Genomic DNA, 17,870 nt, shown 5'->3' with positions numbered 1-17,870 from the left:
TTACTAACTTTATTACGATACTAGATGACGCCCATAACTCTGTTGCGCCAAAACTCGTTTATCGCGTGGGAACCATACATTTTTCCGGGATAAAAAGTATCCTATATCCTTTCCCGGGACTCAAAGTATCTCCATACCAAATTTCAGCAAAATCGGTCCAGCGGTTTGGGCGTAAAGAGGTAACAGACAGACACACTTTCGCATTTATAATATTAGTATGGAAGTATGGATGCCCTGCGGGGTTATAGCGCCAGAATTATTTCCACCGATAGACCTTACAATTATTCAAAGTGTGAACACTTCGGGGAAAGTTTATGATAATAAGTTTAGGCAAAGCGACTAATCAGAGGGGTATGCAAATGAGGGGGGAGGAGGGAGTCGGGTGGGTTAGAAGGTCTCAATAACTATCGATTTATCCTCCATATTACATTTATACCGGCACAAGAAGTGAGTATCGAATTGTATCTGTCAGCCACGTGTTTTGAGTTTCAAGTTGACAAACTGTGTCAAAGTCTTGTGGTGTATTTAAATAGGCTCCCAAACTACTGCACCGATTTAGCACAGATGTATTAAAGGTTATTGCTCTTAAGTATAATTCATATAAAGTAGTTTTATTGACTTATGTTCTTGTAAATACTGGTACCTATAAGCTTTATCAAGACAAGAGCTGGCCCTGTCGATTATGATGATGATAAACTTTAATAAAGGTAGGTTGAACCAACTTATTTTACCTATAACTATAACGAAATGTTAAATGAACTGTCAAATTTCTGGTTAAAGTTAATAATAAATGCCATATTTGACGATAACCTTAACCGCTCCATTTCGCTCGGTTGTTGTTACAGTGTTGCCATCACAAATTATTTTTTCTCTCAATTTGTATTGCATATTATTTTTATACTCTCAACCCCATTAGCTTTAGCAACAGACATCTGTCAAATTCTGTGGCCATAGTTATAGGTGTTGTTAAGGTTAACCTTAACTATAACCTTAACTTTGACCATAACTAGAACAACGCTGATGGTGCATCCCACCGTAAACAAACGTTATAATAGAGAATGCTCTCAACAATTTGTTCTACGAGTAGTTCATAATATTATGTAATGAGCATCCTGATAATTTGTGAATTCCTGACATACGCTACCGACTGCACAGAGCAACTAGTTTTCAATTGATTAAATGTTAGTGCAAGTAACATTACTCGATGTCAAAGGAATAAAATATAAACATCTTTCAAGTTAAATATTGTTTTAAACTTATAAATACATTTTCGACAATGAAAATTTTTACGAGCCATTTATTAAAACATGATCGCTCATGCACCGCAATAAAAGTAACTTGCAACATAATAATTTGACTCACATTCACCATTCACTTTGATATCATCGCATTCGGATAAGAATTACAAGAGATAAATAATAACAACGTGTTGCACTATGTGGCTGCAGAACAAAACTTAGTGCTAATGCCCGTTTTCACCAACCGCCCCCGCTAAGTATCTCCTAGCGGCCTTTGAAGTGCCTGATAGACGTACGAACTTAAGTACGCGGGTTCGCGAACTTACTCGGCTCGCGTCGGTGACACACGAGAATCGCTCACACTGGATTACCATGCCCCCAGGCTCGCGGCTCGCGGCTCGCGGCTCGCGGCTCTTTGCCTTTGTGCTTTGACACACAGACGATTAAGATCGTGAGCCATAAGCCCGTGAACTTAGTCGCACGTCTGTCACCCCCTATAGGGTCATGTATTTCTTAACATATTTTATGTCTAAGGACGTAGGTGACACATAAACAATAATATTATATCTGATTCATACAGGCATACTTAACTCTTTCTCTGCCTTACAAATTTTCGATCAGGTCACGTGTCTTGACACAAATTTAATATTTCATTTTAAAAACTAACACAAAGCCGCACAAGAATGTGCACAAGGTCACTAAAAAATTTTCACTTACACTTACACAAACACTTCGAAAACTTGATGAAGAAATAACTTAAACATGTGTTTCAGTTATATTTTTTTTCGGTTTAATATTATAGGTATAATATTAAACCTATTGTATATTATAACTATCGATAACGTTACTATTAGGTAGTATTAACCCATTTGGAATGTTTAGTTAATTAGCGTGTTGAACATTATAAAATATTTGTCAATTACGGAACTGATGTTCAATTAGGGCGTGTAGTGACTGAATTGGTGTAAATGAGTTACCTGAAATATTTAATGTTATCATCAGTAAGCTGTTGGTCGAGTGAGATTATAGTTTACAGCATATTGAGTACATAATATTAAGGCTTGCCGCTGTAAAGTCGACACTGGTAGCATACATTTAGTAATTAGTATGCTACGTCGACTTTACAGCGTTCAAGCTATAGTAATATTTCCTTTGTAATAAAATGACATCCCAACAAATTATTGTTGAAGAAGAGATGTTAGCTATCCTACCTTTCAAGTTTAATCACATTGCACACGGTGTCATCAAATTTTATATCGGTTATATTTAGAGGTAGATCGCGGACAAACAACGTGACACGTAATTTTATATATAAAATTTATGTATTCTTAAGCATATATTTTATGTGAACAAAATATTGTGTTGTAACATGTATGTTATAAAAGTTTTGATAAGTAAGTACCTCAACTGTTCCGAGTTGTCTTCTGTTCTATGTGAGAATAATACTTTTGTCGGCCGCAGTAAAATGGCCACCTGAAACGGAAAAACATTTTGTTTCATACACATAATATAATTATAATATTTACTCTTATCAGGGCGAGCGAAGCGAGCCCTAGTATATCCCATAACCTGTACATTTTGTGGTACATTTTACGGAAAAACTTTGACGCCTTTTGATTTGTTCTTTAACATAGTAATCTTATAATCTTATATCTTTAAACGAGCAATTCTTGTATATATATATATATAATTGGAATCTCGGAATCGGCTCCAACGATTTTCAAGAAATTTAGTATATAGGGGGTTTCGGGGGCGATAAATCGATCTAGCTAGGAATCATTTTCAAAAAATGTCTTTTTATTCGTGTTTTATCGATAATCGATAAACTGAAAAATATGACTCTTCCTGACATCTATTGGCGAATAATAATACTATTTTGTTAGCAACTAATTGTTTTAACGACCAACAGATGGCGTTATTAAGTAACACGAAGTCAATGAGTGTTTGCTATACCGAGCAAAGCTCGGTCATCCAGGTACTTTTTATTTATATGTAGATGTGTTATCATCAGTCAGTCAAGGTGTGACGATGCGAGCCCTCACAAAGCTTGGCTTTTAGTTAGTATTAATATTTTTTTTTTTAAATAATACGAAATTGTATTGCACTGATATAAATTACCATATAAAAACAATTAATATTATTCTTTCCCCAGACTCTAAAGTATCTCAAAGAAAGTTAGGTTAGGTTAGGTTTTTTCGTTACGGAATCTCTTGATTCGGTCGCCGCGCTCTAAAAAATTATATGATTATATATTTTTGTCTATATGTACCTACATGGTACCTTATATAAGAGAAGTTGATTCATAGGCATATTATGGCAGGCATATGGCAGGCCTATGTAATTTGGTCCGGTTATGTCAAACTCAGCCGACATACTAATATTGAATTGAAATGATACGACCAACAGCTTTGTCCACACTGCGCCTTTTTCTGTTCGTCAAGGGCATACGTTATGGCGCAGTCAACAGCGAACGTGAGGCATGCCCGCGACGCATGCCCTCTGACCATATCCAAAACTTTCGCTTTGTTATTAAAAATGACAGTTGGCGTTGCGTTTGTTGGCGCATTCAATTATTGAATGCGCCTAAACGAAAGTTGAATAAAAAAAGATGACGAAAATTAAAGACCTCATAGGTCCGTCAACTACCTATGAATCAATTTCTTCAATGGTATCTTATATCTTTAAACGTGCAATTCTTGTATATATAATATATATATATTAAATAATTGGAATCTCGGAACCGGCTCCAACGATTTTCATGAAATTTAATATATAGGGGGTTTCGGGGGCGATAAATCGATCTAGCTAGGAATCATTTTTAGAAAATGTCTTTTTATTCGTGTTTTATCGATAATCGATAAACTGAAAAATATGACTCTTCCTGACATGTATTGGCAAATAGGTAATAATACTATTTTGTGAGCAACTAATTGTTTTAACAGCAGCTAACAACAGCTAAAGCTATTCCAGCAGATGGCGTTGTTAAGTAACACGAAGTCAATGAGTGTGTGCTATACCGAGCAAAGCTCGGTCATCCAGGTACTATACACTAAAAATAAAACAATAATGATTCGCGCGCATTTTCATACAAATCGCGAACTTGATCTCAAAGCTTGTATGGAAAATGCGACGCGGTCAACTGCTCCCGTCGCAATGTGCGCGTACTGCGTAGTTTACTGAAGGCGGATCAGTCACATTTATCCAAACTTACGACAAGTCAGACTGTTCCCCCTCATTATACCGTCGTCCGTCACTGCTACTAAATCGCGGTTTGATTTAGGTTCAGCCGAAGCTTTATTATGAGACGCAGGATTGGCTGATAATAATCCACACTAATATTATTATGATACTAGCTGTCCCGGCAGACGTTGTTTTGCCATAAAATGATTTTCCCTGTTTTTCTGATTTTCTCTTGAAGTTTTTTTCTGATTTTTTTTCTATAGACCTCACTGAGCCCGAGACCTTTCCAACGAATGTTAAACCATGGAAATCAGTTCATTGCGTTCTGGACTTATAGCGTTAGGAAGGAAAACCCGACTTATTTTTATATAGTAGATGCTTCATTGAACTTCTTGGAGGAAATTCATGTTTTCATGGCAATTATTATACACATAATATCTTGCGCTTATTCCACTTAATTATGTAGGTATTTCTTGCAATATTAATATTTTTACCCGACGTATCTCGACATACACAATATTGTAAGAAATATAATATTGTTAACTAGAATAGAAGTGCAAGAAAAGTATATAACTAACTATTGCTTTAATTTCGTATTTTTTGTTTCTCCTTAAGACGCTCCCCCTACGAAGATGTCGTAATTTACCGTATTTAGTCTTATTTACTCATAATTTGAAAGCTACAAAATTATAATAAAAATACAGCAATAATCTACAGCAAAATAATTATGAACATTCCTTTTTCCGTTATTAATTTTCTATTTTTGTTTTTTATACTCAAGATATCAGCTTCCAAAGTAATACCAATTTTTTAAATTCAAGCATACATTTAGTATCTCCCTAGTATTTACAAATTACGTTTATTTGAAACACACGCCAATAGATCGACAATTTCATTAACTACATAATATTTGCCGTTTGAATTTTTTTAGGTCTATTTTGAACTAAGATAAATAAAAAAAATAGAATATTGGTGCGATTTCGGCAACGCGGCAAATTCGCGGTGTCAAAATTATTGAAACGCAGTCAAGGTCGTTTACTCAGGGTATGACCTTAATATGTCCGTCTGTCTGTAACCTCTTAGCCCGCTGAAACAATTTAGATGGGTATGGAACGTACAAAATTATTGTATAGTTAGTATGGCTATCACATTTTGTCATCTATAATCCAAATGCATTCTAATATTTCAAATGCGTAAATGTGTGTCTGTTATCACTTCACGCTAAAACCACTGAACCGATTTTGGTGTAATTTGGTATGGAGATACTTAATTGGAGTCCCGGAAAATAACATATTTATTTATTTGGATACGTTCTATCCCGAAAAAGTACGGTCCCCGCACGATAAACGAAGGTAATATCTGCAATAGAGTTGTGAACATCAATTAGTAAATAATAATTACACTTACTTGTCCATTTTGTTGCATATGATGCACCCTGTATGCACAGTACCCGCATGTAAAAATTACCAACAGCAACTGAAATTACATTTAAAGTCCTTTTAGCTATGCGACCACTTTCAACGACAAATTATTTATAAACTCTATATCTAAGACAAGTGATAAAAATAAATAATTACAGCTTTACAAGGCTCTAAATTCGAAACAGAACTAATGACACCATAATGTAAAGTGGTACAGCTGTTTTACCCTCAGACTCTGAGTAGATGTTATCCATGTATCATTTTGCACGTTGTTGAAATAAAATTTAAACAACACCTACGGCAGTTCGCGTATCGCGTTTTAGAATTTTTTTTTTTTTTTGTTTTCAAGTGATTACTAATTAGTTAGTTAGTTGGTTACTCAATGCAGGCTGATCACGTGCGCTAACTGGGCTGCTGCAGTTTTCGCCTCAGGCGAGTCCAGCGGCCAAGTGCCAAGCGGAGGAGAAGGCACGGAAAGGTTTTAGGGATCCCACATAAAACTGCGAATTCATACGAATTCGCAGTTATGTGTGGGAGCCCTTAATAAGTAGAGCTGCTGTCAATTTTCCACCTTGTGGCCACAGAGAGCCCCACATATGCGCGCCTGGATTCCCCCATCAAGAAAGGATGATCCGTGGGTTGTAAAAAGTCGGTCCTGCGCCTGATCTCATGCTAATCGTAGTTAAAGGAAAGAGCTCTTGTAGGCGGCTCAATGCTCAATGCTCATGCTTGAGCATCAAAAAACTAATCCTGAGTCCTGCGTAGCTGGCTAGGTTTTATTAAAACCTGTAACCATCGCCTTCACTGGTGTTGAAGGCATTTTTATCATAACTAAGGGTCAATTCAGACCGCAACTTTGCACATTGCATAAAATTTGACAGATTTGCAAGACGTCTCACGCAATTGGAATCTGTCAATTCTACTAGAAATATATTTTACTTACGCGTCGTGCTACGGTCTGAATTGATCTTTAGGCTGGATTAATATATTATTATGGTAGATAATATGTGTCCGCGCGAACGCGTGTTTTAGTCGCTATACCGCGACGTCACTTGCAGACTGCAGTACACATAATATTATGTAACGATTTATTTAAATAGCGGCGCGGTCGCGCTGTCATTTAAGGTAGTATTCGAATCAAGACGACCGCGACGCGAGACCGCGACCGGCAACCGGTCACAGGTCGCATGGTGACAGCCTACCTACGAATCTACACGACCGAGTCGTGCGACCCATACGAAACTCGTAAAAATGTCGTCTTCGTGCGAAGAAAACGCGGCCATTTTGTATCATCGGTCGCGCCACGGTACTGCCTTGTGAGTTGTGAGCGTCTGGGTCTGGGTCTGGGTCGCGCGATGCAAGTCGCCGGCAGGCCACGCCCACACGTCGCGCGACTCGGTCGCTTGCATCCGTCAGCACTTCCTACGAGTATGAATTCATAATATAAAGCAGCGGTCTCGAGACTCTCGAGTCGCGGTCTCGCGTCGCGGTCGTCTTGATTCGAATGCTACCTATACAATATACATACAATGCCGCTTGTCAAACCGCGCATTTAGGCGGACGCATATAAATCGAGGCTTGCTGAACTGCCAACTGTCATGAACTACTATGGAAATCAAAATATACAAATGGATTAAGCGGAAATCGCTGCAGCACGAGCCGGGGTCGCGAATCCGACATGCATAATTAATGTTTTGCCGTGAAACATTCCGCCTAGTTAAAATTAATGCGTCGTATAACGTACTCATAATAGGATTAAATTATTTACAACTAGATGATGCCCGCTACTCCATTGCGCCAAAATTCGTTTATCGCGCGGGAACCGTACATTTTTCCGGAATAAAAAGTATCCTATGTCCTTTCCCGGGACTTCAAGTATGTCCATGCCAAATTTCAGCAAAATCGGTTCAGCAGTTTGAGCGTGAAGAGGTAACAGACAGACAGACCTACAGACAGACAGACAGACGGACAGACAGACAGACACACTTTCGCATTTATAATATTAGTATGGATTCAAAATCTTTGCTCCGAACCTTGTTACGTTAATTATATCACAGTATAAGACAGTAGGTCATAATATTATTATTCTTTATATTCGTAGTGCCTTTAGAATCGCAAAAGCAACAGGATGCTCGTGCGTTGATGGTACGACTATTCAAAATGACCAGGCAATACTCTAAAATTGTACCATCGAGGAAATTGATTCCTAGGCAGTTGATAGACCAACGTCATTTGGTCGAATCATATCTATTCAATGTTAATTGTGATCCTTGTGATGTTAAACCCAGCCGACAGGCTGGGTTTAACGTAACGCGACCAAACTACGCAGGTCCCCCATCTACCTAGGAATCAACTTCTCTGATAGTACTATCAGAGAAGTTAATTCCTAGGCAGATGGCGGATCTAAGTAATTTGGTTGCATTAAGTCGAACTCCTCTGACCGATCACAGCTAACATTGAATTGACATAATATACCGACCAAACAACGTAGGTCTGTCAACTGCCTAGGAATCAATTTCCTCGGGTATACGTAAAAACTTACGTGTGTACGTCTTCTTGGACAGAAGCCGGTTGTGTAAGAGACAGTAGCGTGAAGTGCTCTCGGCCAATTAAATTGGCAGTTCCTCGCACACAAAATGCTAAGGGCCTTATTATGAAGATTCTAGATAGCTTTAATATAGAATAGAACAAGGCAATTAGGTGAGGGTGAAACTTGTTTGACATTTGGACTACGACTGAGATACGCTACTGTATTTTTGTATTGTGTAATTACACAATTAAGCTTTAATTTATGAATATTTATTCATGCTCCAAGATTCGGCGTAATTAAATTATTTTTTATGATCTATATTTTTCGTTCCACCACCATTTAGTATGTAAGCCATTTCGAACGCCATTTTCTACTCTCCGCAAAGCAAAAATGAATTGTGCATATAAAACGGCATTCCAGTCTATATTCTGATTCAATTTCTTGCATTTCCTTTGCGAAGGAGTAAATGTATGTCAGAACTCAGAACTCGGAGCGAGCGCCGAACAGCGAAAGTACAATAAAACTATTACTGATTGTTCCCGCCATGATCTGATTCACAAAGCACTTCTAAATGTACAATATATGTGTAGTTGTATATGTAGATGTGTGCTGAACGTGCAAATAGCATTGTACGGATGCAAGCAGTGGAAGTGACGCAAGTGCTGAGTTCTTAGTACATCATACTAAAGGTACGCGCACAACGTGATGACGCAGCAGCATCACTGTAACGTGGATATGAGTTATGACCCACCGTGCACTTAGGGTTCATTCAGACCGCAACGCGACGTGTAGATGCATTTCTAAATTTGTATTGAATTGACAGACTTGCATGGCGTACCTCACGCAATTGAAGTCTGTCAATTCAATACAAATTTAGAAATGCATGCAAACCCGGGTCAATTCAGTCTTCAGACCGCAACGCGACGCGTAGATCTACGCGTCGTTTTGTGGTTTGAATAATTAACCCTTAGTCATAAAACTTGTATGAAACGAGTTTCGTTGATAATAAATTTTGAGTTTGTTATAAAATATATTGAAATAATAATAATTATAATAATTATTATTATTTTTTATTAATATTCATGACTCATAAATTAAGAATTCACCGTCTTAATACATTTTATACAAATGTAAACAAAAATATTACATTCAAACAAATTAATTAACTAAAGACTTATCTTCGAACAACAACTCTATCAATTGCTTTTATAGTACAGCTAATAATAATTATGACATTTAAAAATGTATCTGTGTCTATTTTATTTATTTCACACTTTATTGTACGCATGAAACTTAAATTAATGAGTTAAATAACTGTGACAGAATTAATAGCACAAAAGCTATCAGAATTCAGAAATCGATCATCTAACGGTCGTTCCCAATATTTGATCTATCTCTGGTTTTGCCGTACTAGAGATAGGAATAGCTCAGATTAGACATTAGAGACATATATTTTATGTCAATTGTGAGCTATTCCTATCTCTAGTAGGGCAAAACCAGAGATAGATCGGCCGTAAGTAATCTACAAAACAATTTATCGAGCACAAATCAAAGCCTAATATTTGTAACATACCAACGCATAATAAAAATGCCTACAAGCCTACAATATGTCTGAGTATTCCAAATATTATACAAATTGGAACAAAGAAAATTGTGATGCGCTACGTTGAGGAATGTGTATAAATCCGAAAGCGCGAAAATATTCCACTCACCAAAATAATAAGCAAAATGATGTCAACGTAGATTATAATCATTTAGACACAAACGAAGAACTCTCGATAAATTTCTAATGACACTGCGCTCACTCATTCTCCACTTTTAACCATAAGCACCTCAGAGAGGCTTTTCGCACATAAAAATACCACAACGCCACTGATCAACCTTTACACCAAAATAAAACACCAATAGGGAAGAGATACATTCTTAATATGAAAATATCTTTGATTATGTCAAAGCTAAACTATACGGTTAGAGGGTGCAGTTGATACGAGTAATCTTAGCTATAATACTAGTTGGAAGGAGAATAAAACATGGTGCACCCTGATTTTAATTTAAAAAAATGTTTTTTTTTTTTAATAGGTAAGGGTAAGAATAGCTTTGTCATCAATTTTCTCCATTGTTTGTATAGAAATATCAAATATGCCTGAATAAATAATAGAGCAAAGTTTTAAACACCATAAAGCACGTTACTCCATTAATAATCAAAAGTTAATAAAAAGCAGAAATATTGGTACAATCCGGAAGTTCAACAGCGAACGTGAGGCATGCCCGCGACGCATGCCCTCTGACCGTATCCAAAACTTTCGCTTTGTTATGAAAAATGACAGTTGGCGTTGCGTTCGTTGACGCATTCAATTATTGAATGCGCCAAAAATAAATTTGAATGAAAGAAGATGACGAAAATTGAAGACGAAAGCGCATAGTTTGGACCAGGGATGTTGCGAATATCTGCATCCGCATCCGCAAATGCGGAGCATCCGCATATATTTGGACATCCGCATCTGCATCCGCATCCGCATTAAATCGATGCGGATTTTTATGCGGATGCGAATGTCATACGAGTTGCGACAAGAAAAAAAAGGCGGCGGGGTCTGTGAATGGTACGTGCCGTTTGCGCGTGACAAATGACCAATGGGAGCGAAAAAGCCGGCTAAGTGCGCACAATAGAGGGTACCGTAGTACCGCCAGTTTTTGATAAGTTTTGTATCGTCAATGAATGTACAATTATATCATGTTTTACACTACTAACAACATCATCTCAGTTACATTCAAAGGAATTTGAATGAAAAATTCCTGTGTACTTTTAAAATTTACCATATTTCCTACTCCCGTGAATTTTTCCACATATTTTTCAAAATCAACCGTTTAACTAATAGCTGGTAGAAGGGGGAGACACTGGACATTAACGATTTATTCCACTTTAAAACTTTGCATATTTCTTCGAATAATAATACTCGTAATATTTTTTAAAACCCTATCCAACGACACCACACACGGTGGAGTGGACGCAAAATAAAAAGAATTATCCCCCGCTTGGTGTGTAAGGGAGGTCCCATAAATTTTTTAAAGGTTTTATATACCATTTTGTCGACACCGTTTATATGTATGTGCATTCATGCTGAATTTCGGCTTCGTAGGCTATTCTCTGAGCGAAACCACGGAGAAACAGACAGACAAACGGACAGATAGACCGAAAATATAAGGGTTCCTTGTTGATTACGGAACCCTAAAAACGGTCACAGGATCCGACGCGTTTATTGTGGTGCATTAATTATTGTCTTATGTAAATTAATCACTACGTGTTTGTTTGTGCTTCTTACTTAATAAAAAGCGGCATTATTACTATTAAATAACTTAAGTATAATGCTTTATGCTATTTATAAATTCGTGTACTTACTAACAAAAAAGTGGTATAGGTTAATACAGGGAAATTAATGTAATTTTCATTTACAAATTATTATCTCTTTAATACAAAAGTATTATTACAGTACAGGTTCCCTAGAACATTTTTTTATTACAATCAAGGTAATTTTTTGTAAGCAGTTTCATTTTGATAAAAGGTACAACAATTTCCTCTGCGAAAGTGGTAGCTAACAAAGATAAATATGATTTAATATTTCGATTATGATGGTTTTAACTTTTAAATATGGATTGTTCTAATCAAAATGCGTTTCAAAATGAAGCTACTCACAAAAAATTTGCTTGATATTAATTAAAAAATTTGTTCGAGGGAACCTGTACTATTATTTTGTAACACATTAATTAAAAATTTAAATAATACTTTTTCATTTTATAAACTATATTTATGTAGGATCCGAAACATCTGCATCCGCATCCGCTTCCGCGGATGTGAACCTCTAAAAATCCGCATCCGCGGATGTGAAAAAATCGGGATCCGCAACATCCCTGGTTTGGACATAGCTAATGGTGTTAGGTACTATGCATGTTCCCTGCACCTCTACTCTCTGTCTACTCTGCGGTCCGGACCGAGCTGGCGCCACTGCTGTCGCGACGTCTGTCTCCGCCTCTCCCTCGTTATACAACAGCCTCATGGCCTCTGAAAATACTTGAATAAAACACTTACCTAACATGCGATCTATTATTATGCTGCCTCCGTCACACTGGGTAAATCCCGTTTCGATTTTTTACGTACTTATGTTAATGTGTTTTATAAGGGGTTGTAGCTCACAAGTCACAACGGATTGTTTAAAATCTGACGTGAGAGTGTTTCAGCTGCAACCAAATTTCACCCCCAAAATTGTGCTATAATAACCCTCAGGAGCTTTTTGTTTAAAATGTAGTTTATAATAATATAATTATGTACAAATTAAAAAACTTTACGATTTAATATTTATTAGTATAACGATATTATAATTCATATCACAGACCACAACACATTACACAATCAACTTTGCATCAACTCGAACTACAAACAAAATGAAAATATATTCAATATTCAAATCGTGGATTGAATTTGTGAAACATTATTTCAATTGCAAAAAATTATGTATTTACCTATTATTATTAATTAGCATGATGAAAACGCTACATACATTATTGTATTCGTTCTACTTATTATAATATTTTTTGTTACAGTTTCAGAAAATATAGCAGTTTTCTTTTCAGTTCATTTTTTAGTATCATTTTCACAAGTGCTAGAATGACAGGCTTATTTTTCTTGAATTCTATGCTCAACCTTTATGCATATCTTTAATCAATTGAGATGCAACATAATGATCTCAGAAAGTCTTTAAAATGTATCTTTCCAATTAATTGTTTTGCCTTTAACAATTTTATAATAATGTTTTATAATTAAGATGTCTTCCTTTAGGGAAAATAAAGATTAACCAGGATAAAGCTTTGTCACGTATTAAATTTGAATTCAAGGAGTATAAGCCCCTCTGGTAACTTTACGAAAACGACAAATCTTTTTATCAAACTTTATAAGATTTGTTGGAGCAAGAAAAACATAGTACTTTTTTGTAAGAAAAAAACATCACACTTTTAATGGCACTAGATTTTTTCTATAAAATAACTTGTCCCAACATTTTCATTGATATTTTACAGTCCCGAATGCAAAATATAAAACTATGTTTTGGATCATAATAATTGCTATTTTACATATAATGCCGGTAGAGTTATGATTTTTTTCCTAAATATCTATGGCCACTATTAGCATGGCCCTATGTTTTCTTTTTTTTTTTCATAATTTTATTATTATTATAGATAAAAACGTCCAAAAACCCAAAAAAATTGCCAGATTTTCCTCTGTGTTCAAACACCCAGAAAACAAAACTGGCTAAAATATTAAAAAAAAAACATAGGAACACAGCTCAAGCCTTGCTTTAATTCTTAATGAAAAAAGTACTTAAATCCGTAAAGTTTTGGAGAAGGAATCAGCGGACAACGAATCGAAGATTTTCTGTTCTTTTATTAGAACTTTTGTCGTGTTGTCTCATTTTCAAATACCTATTTTCAATTTCTCTCGCCCCTAGTGTATCCTCTTAACAGCAGCTCATAAATGAATCTTCTTCTCTGCTCTACATTCTGTAGAGTCAGTCAATGGTGTAACTTCTGATTTTACTCCCAGATCGACTTTTGCCGGCAGTAGGACTTCTTGATACGACTCCATCTTCAGCAGTCCCTTAGTGTGTACTACCACTAGTAATACAATGATCGATACTACAAAGGACAACCCCTGAAACAAAATAAAAGAAATAAACAAAATATGCTATAGGTATTGATAACTTATTGTATAAAAAAATCAATTAAAGCATTAAGGGGGCACTAACCCTAAAGTGTCGATTTTATAATTCATTTTTATACTTGAAAATAAGCCCCAATTTTTTTTCTTTTTCTAAAATTAGATACTACATTATATTTCCGAGAATTCGATCTGAGCAAAAACATGATATCTTAAAATTTTCTCGATAGAAAAAAATCACAAAGATGCATCTAATTTTCACGAATTTTTCATTTATTGCCATAACCGTGCATTGAACTAAGTTAATATTTTAACACATTGTATAAAATTCTATCATTGAGAGATAGCGGATTTTTAAAATGTTGTATATTTATCGAGAAAAAACTAATTTGGCGATGAATCCGCGTCGTTGTTTTTCACCTGGCATATGAAAGACGGGCGTGAGTGTGAAGAGAGAAGGACGATGTTTGATTTTTGGGGTAAATCGCCCTCTTAAGAAACTAGTAACTATAAATTACATGTTGCTAAGAAAAATCGAATATTTTTAAGTGACATATTTTTCATAAAATTATCCTGTTATTATGTACTTATATAATAATAATATGTACCAGATGACGCCTGCAATTAATTTATGCCAAAATTCGTTGATTGCGCAAGTACCGTATATTTCCGGATTAGATGAAAAGTGTCATAATATTATACAGTTCTTTCCCGGGACTCAAAGTATCTCGAGACACACCAAAACAGATATTTGGGCGTGAAGAGGTAACAGACAGACAGACACACTTTCTCACTTATCATTTTAGCATGGATATTATTTTGTAACGGTAATATATTCACAAAATTTACATCTATGATAATTATATTAGCCTGTAGACAAACTAATAAATTATTTTCCTTTGGTGTAACAAATACTAAGTTTTTAACCGACTTCCATAAAACGAGGAGGCTATATGTTCGGCTGTGGATTTTTTTTTTTCCGATGTTTATTTTTGTATTGTAAGTCGTTGTACGTCTCTCGATCAACGTCAAAACCAGAAGCAGACGGAACGCTCACAGTCAACTTCAATACGTCTCGAAATCAGGATGAGGAAAACCGATTTTCTTTGTTCGGCTTGAGTAAAGAACTAGCCTTTTATGTGTTTTTAGGTCAAAAGCAATAACATCTGTGGTTTGCGTACGCGCAAAATCCAAGCAAGAAGAAACAAGGTTTTTAACATTAATTAAGTATTTCAATCATGGATAAAGTAGGATGGTAATAATTGGTATCGTAAAAGAATTAATGCATATTTGCATATTTTAATGCAAATCATATACATGATTCTATAATAAATAGATGTTTCCTTTTATAATATTATATTTTATACTGAAAACCTGATATTCATTTACCTACTAAAGATTGGAATGTAAGGTTAGGTTTATCAAAATATAAACAAACTCACGGCCGACACTCCGAACGTTAAAATGACATCCTTTGTAAACTCAAACATGATCACTAAAACGAAAATAGCCCAAAAGAGAATTAAATTCTATTCACGTTTACAAAAACTTAATTTTTCGGTTAAAATAACAACAGCCACAAACTCAGGTGACTTAACTAAAGTTTAAACCTTGGTGCTATATTGAATGTCAAGCGATATGCGCGCTGCTACAACTGCGCTGCGCAGGCGCATAGCGAAGAGTGGCAACGTCGCAAATGTGTAACACCATCGATGACATAAATTGGATTAACCGTGCATTATCGATGCACTTTTCAATTTGCAGTGATTAAAGCTAAAGAAGAAAAGGTTGCATTGAAAAAATCCGCGTTGTTTTAAATTTGAGTTCTATGAAAGGATATTAATAATGGAAGGTAATTTAGCATATAATCACGTTCTTACATACCGAAACGAGAGTGAACAAGGTATACCAGTGATACAAAATTCAAATACAAAGCGACAAACCTCTATTTCGGACTAGGCAGTAGGCAGCCCAACATCGCAATCGATGACTCTATATTTTTTTTAATAAAATTAAAAATATTTTCAGAACGTCCTATGTGTTGCCTACCCCGATTCCGGAACTAACCCGACTACAAGAATCGCCGTCAGAAACTCGCAGTTTACTCGCTTTTGCATTGTGAACGGCCCCAAGACGTACTTGGTACAATAACTCTACTTGCATATTCTATAATCTATACCTTATAATATCGTCTCATGCAGAATCTCTTATTAGTAAACAATTCACGTTAGCGTCGTAACAGGGTCGTTATTCTAAGCATTCAGTATCTATTAGACGGTTATCACTACTCCAATCCTCATCGTCCCTAGAGATATATTATAATATAATATCTGTAGGGACGATGAGGATTGGAGTAGACTGTGTACCCCGTACTTCGATTCTATCACTAAAATTGTAGCTTAATTTCCTTTTCGGTCTAGTTTTCTATCAAACAGCAAAATATTCTCTCGAAATGCCAAACGGACCCATGCACCAACGATAGCAGTAAGCAGGCAGGTCGTTTTTATTGGACTGATCACAGGCCAATTCAATCAGAGCTCTATCTAGTTTTGTGTCTAGTCCTGTATGATAGAAATGTAGAGTTTTGGGGTCGATAAATCGATCTAGCTAGGAATCATTTTCAGAAAATGTCTTTTTATGCGTGTTTTGTATCGTGTATCGATAATAGATAAACAGAAAAATATGACTCTTCCTGACATCTGTTGGCGAATAATAATACTATTTTGTAAGCAACTAATTGTTTTAACGACCAGCAGATGGCGTTATTGAGTAACACGAAGTCAATGAGTGTTTGCTATTGCATTAAAATAGCACAATTGGGGTATTGAACTGTAACTCGACCCAGCACGTAGTATAATAATTATGGCTCTATCTAAGTGAATAACATTTAATTATTCCTATACGTGGGAGAGCCATGCTTCGGCACGAATGGGCTGGCTCGACCGGAGAAATACCACGTTCTCACAGAGAACCGGCGTGAAACAGCGCTTGCGCTGTGTTTCGCCGAGTGAGTGAGTTTACCGGAGGCCCAATCCCCTACCCTTTTCCCTTCCCTACCCTCCCCTATTCCCTTCCCGTCCCATCCCTACCCTCCCCTATTACCCTATTCCCTCTTAAAAGGCCGGCAACGCACCTGCAGCTCTTCTGACGCTGCGAGTGTCCATGGACGACGGAAGTTGCTTTCCATCAGGTGACCCGTTTGCTCGTTTGCCCCCTTATTTCATAAAAAAAAACTTATCCAATATAACACAGAACTCATTTCATATCCCAACAAAAGTAGACCGCTTTTAACTCTTCAATTCAGACTGATCAATCAGTTGATGTCATATTTTGTACTCGTTATACTAATGTAATTAATTGATTAGCATAATAGATTTGGCGCAGTTGACTCGGGCTGCTTGTCCTTTAATGACTTTTTTTAAATGCATGGCATTCGCCTACGCCTAGCGACGTTGTAATGTGACTGACCCAAATGCTCTACTCACGAGGTTTTTTCAAAAGATTTCAAATCTGTTCACAAGTGCTTTTCATTGGCTATCGTCAAACACGTTAGCCAATCAACACGTTATTGAAAAAAAACTGTTAAAATATCAAACTGTCAAAATATCATAGTAGGTATTAAAGCATTTTTGGTTGACACATCGTTATAATATTTGCGGGAAAATCCTTTCGTATTAAAGATTTTTAAATGGCACTTTATAAATTTTATTTACATATATAAAAATATGTATTTATAAAGTTTTCACGCAACACTGATGGTAAAAGCAAAATGTCATGGATTGTTGCATGAATGTAGA

General features: G+C 36.1%; 1 protein-coding gene and 1 long non-coding RNA gene across 2 annotated transcripts in view; one reads left to right on the top strand and one right to left on the bottom strand.

Annotated features, from left to right (window-relative positions):
• LOC121727919 overlaps nucleotides 1–10,349 on the bottom strand; it is a 29,829-nt gene extending 19,480 nt beyond the window's left edge. The window contains exons 1-3 of the mRNA XM_042115977.1: nucleotides 10,082–10,349; nucleotides 5,826–5,894; nucleotides 2,641–2,711 (exon numbers count right to left, since the gene is read on the bottom strand). Coding sequence (XP_041971911.1) covers nucleotides 2,641–2,711; nucleotides 5,826–5,894; nucleotides 10,082–10,123 — 182 coding nt within the window. The 5' untranslated portion in view covers nucleotides 10,124–10,349. The remainder of the gene's footprint in view (nucleotides 1–2,640; nucleotides 2,712–5,825; nucleotides 5,895–10,081) is intronic.
• Nucleotides 465–12,561, top strand: LOC121727920. Its single transcript, XR_006035744.1, has 3 exons — nucleotides 465–476; nucleotides 1,715–1,720; nucleotides 12,291–12,561. It is a non-coding gene; the product is annotated as an uncharacterized LOC121727920 (long non-coding RNA).
• The last annotated feature ends 5,309 nt before the right edge of the window (nucleotides 12,562–17,870 follow it).

This window comes from Aricia agestis, chromosome 6 (genome assembly GCF_905147365.1).
Source record: "Aricia agestis chromosome 6, ilAriAges1.1, whole genome shotgun sequence".
NCBI classification, from domain to species: domain Eukaryota; kingdom Metazoa; phylum Arthropoda; class Insecta; order Lepidoptera; family Lycaenidae; genus Aricia; species Aricia agestis.
The sequence above is the reverse complement of the archived record's forward strand: the minus strand, read 5'-3'. Positions and strand labels throughout refer to the sequence as shown.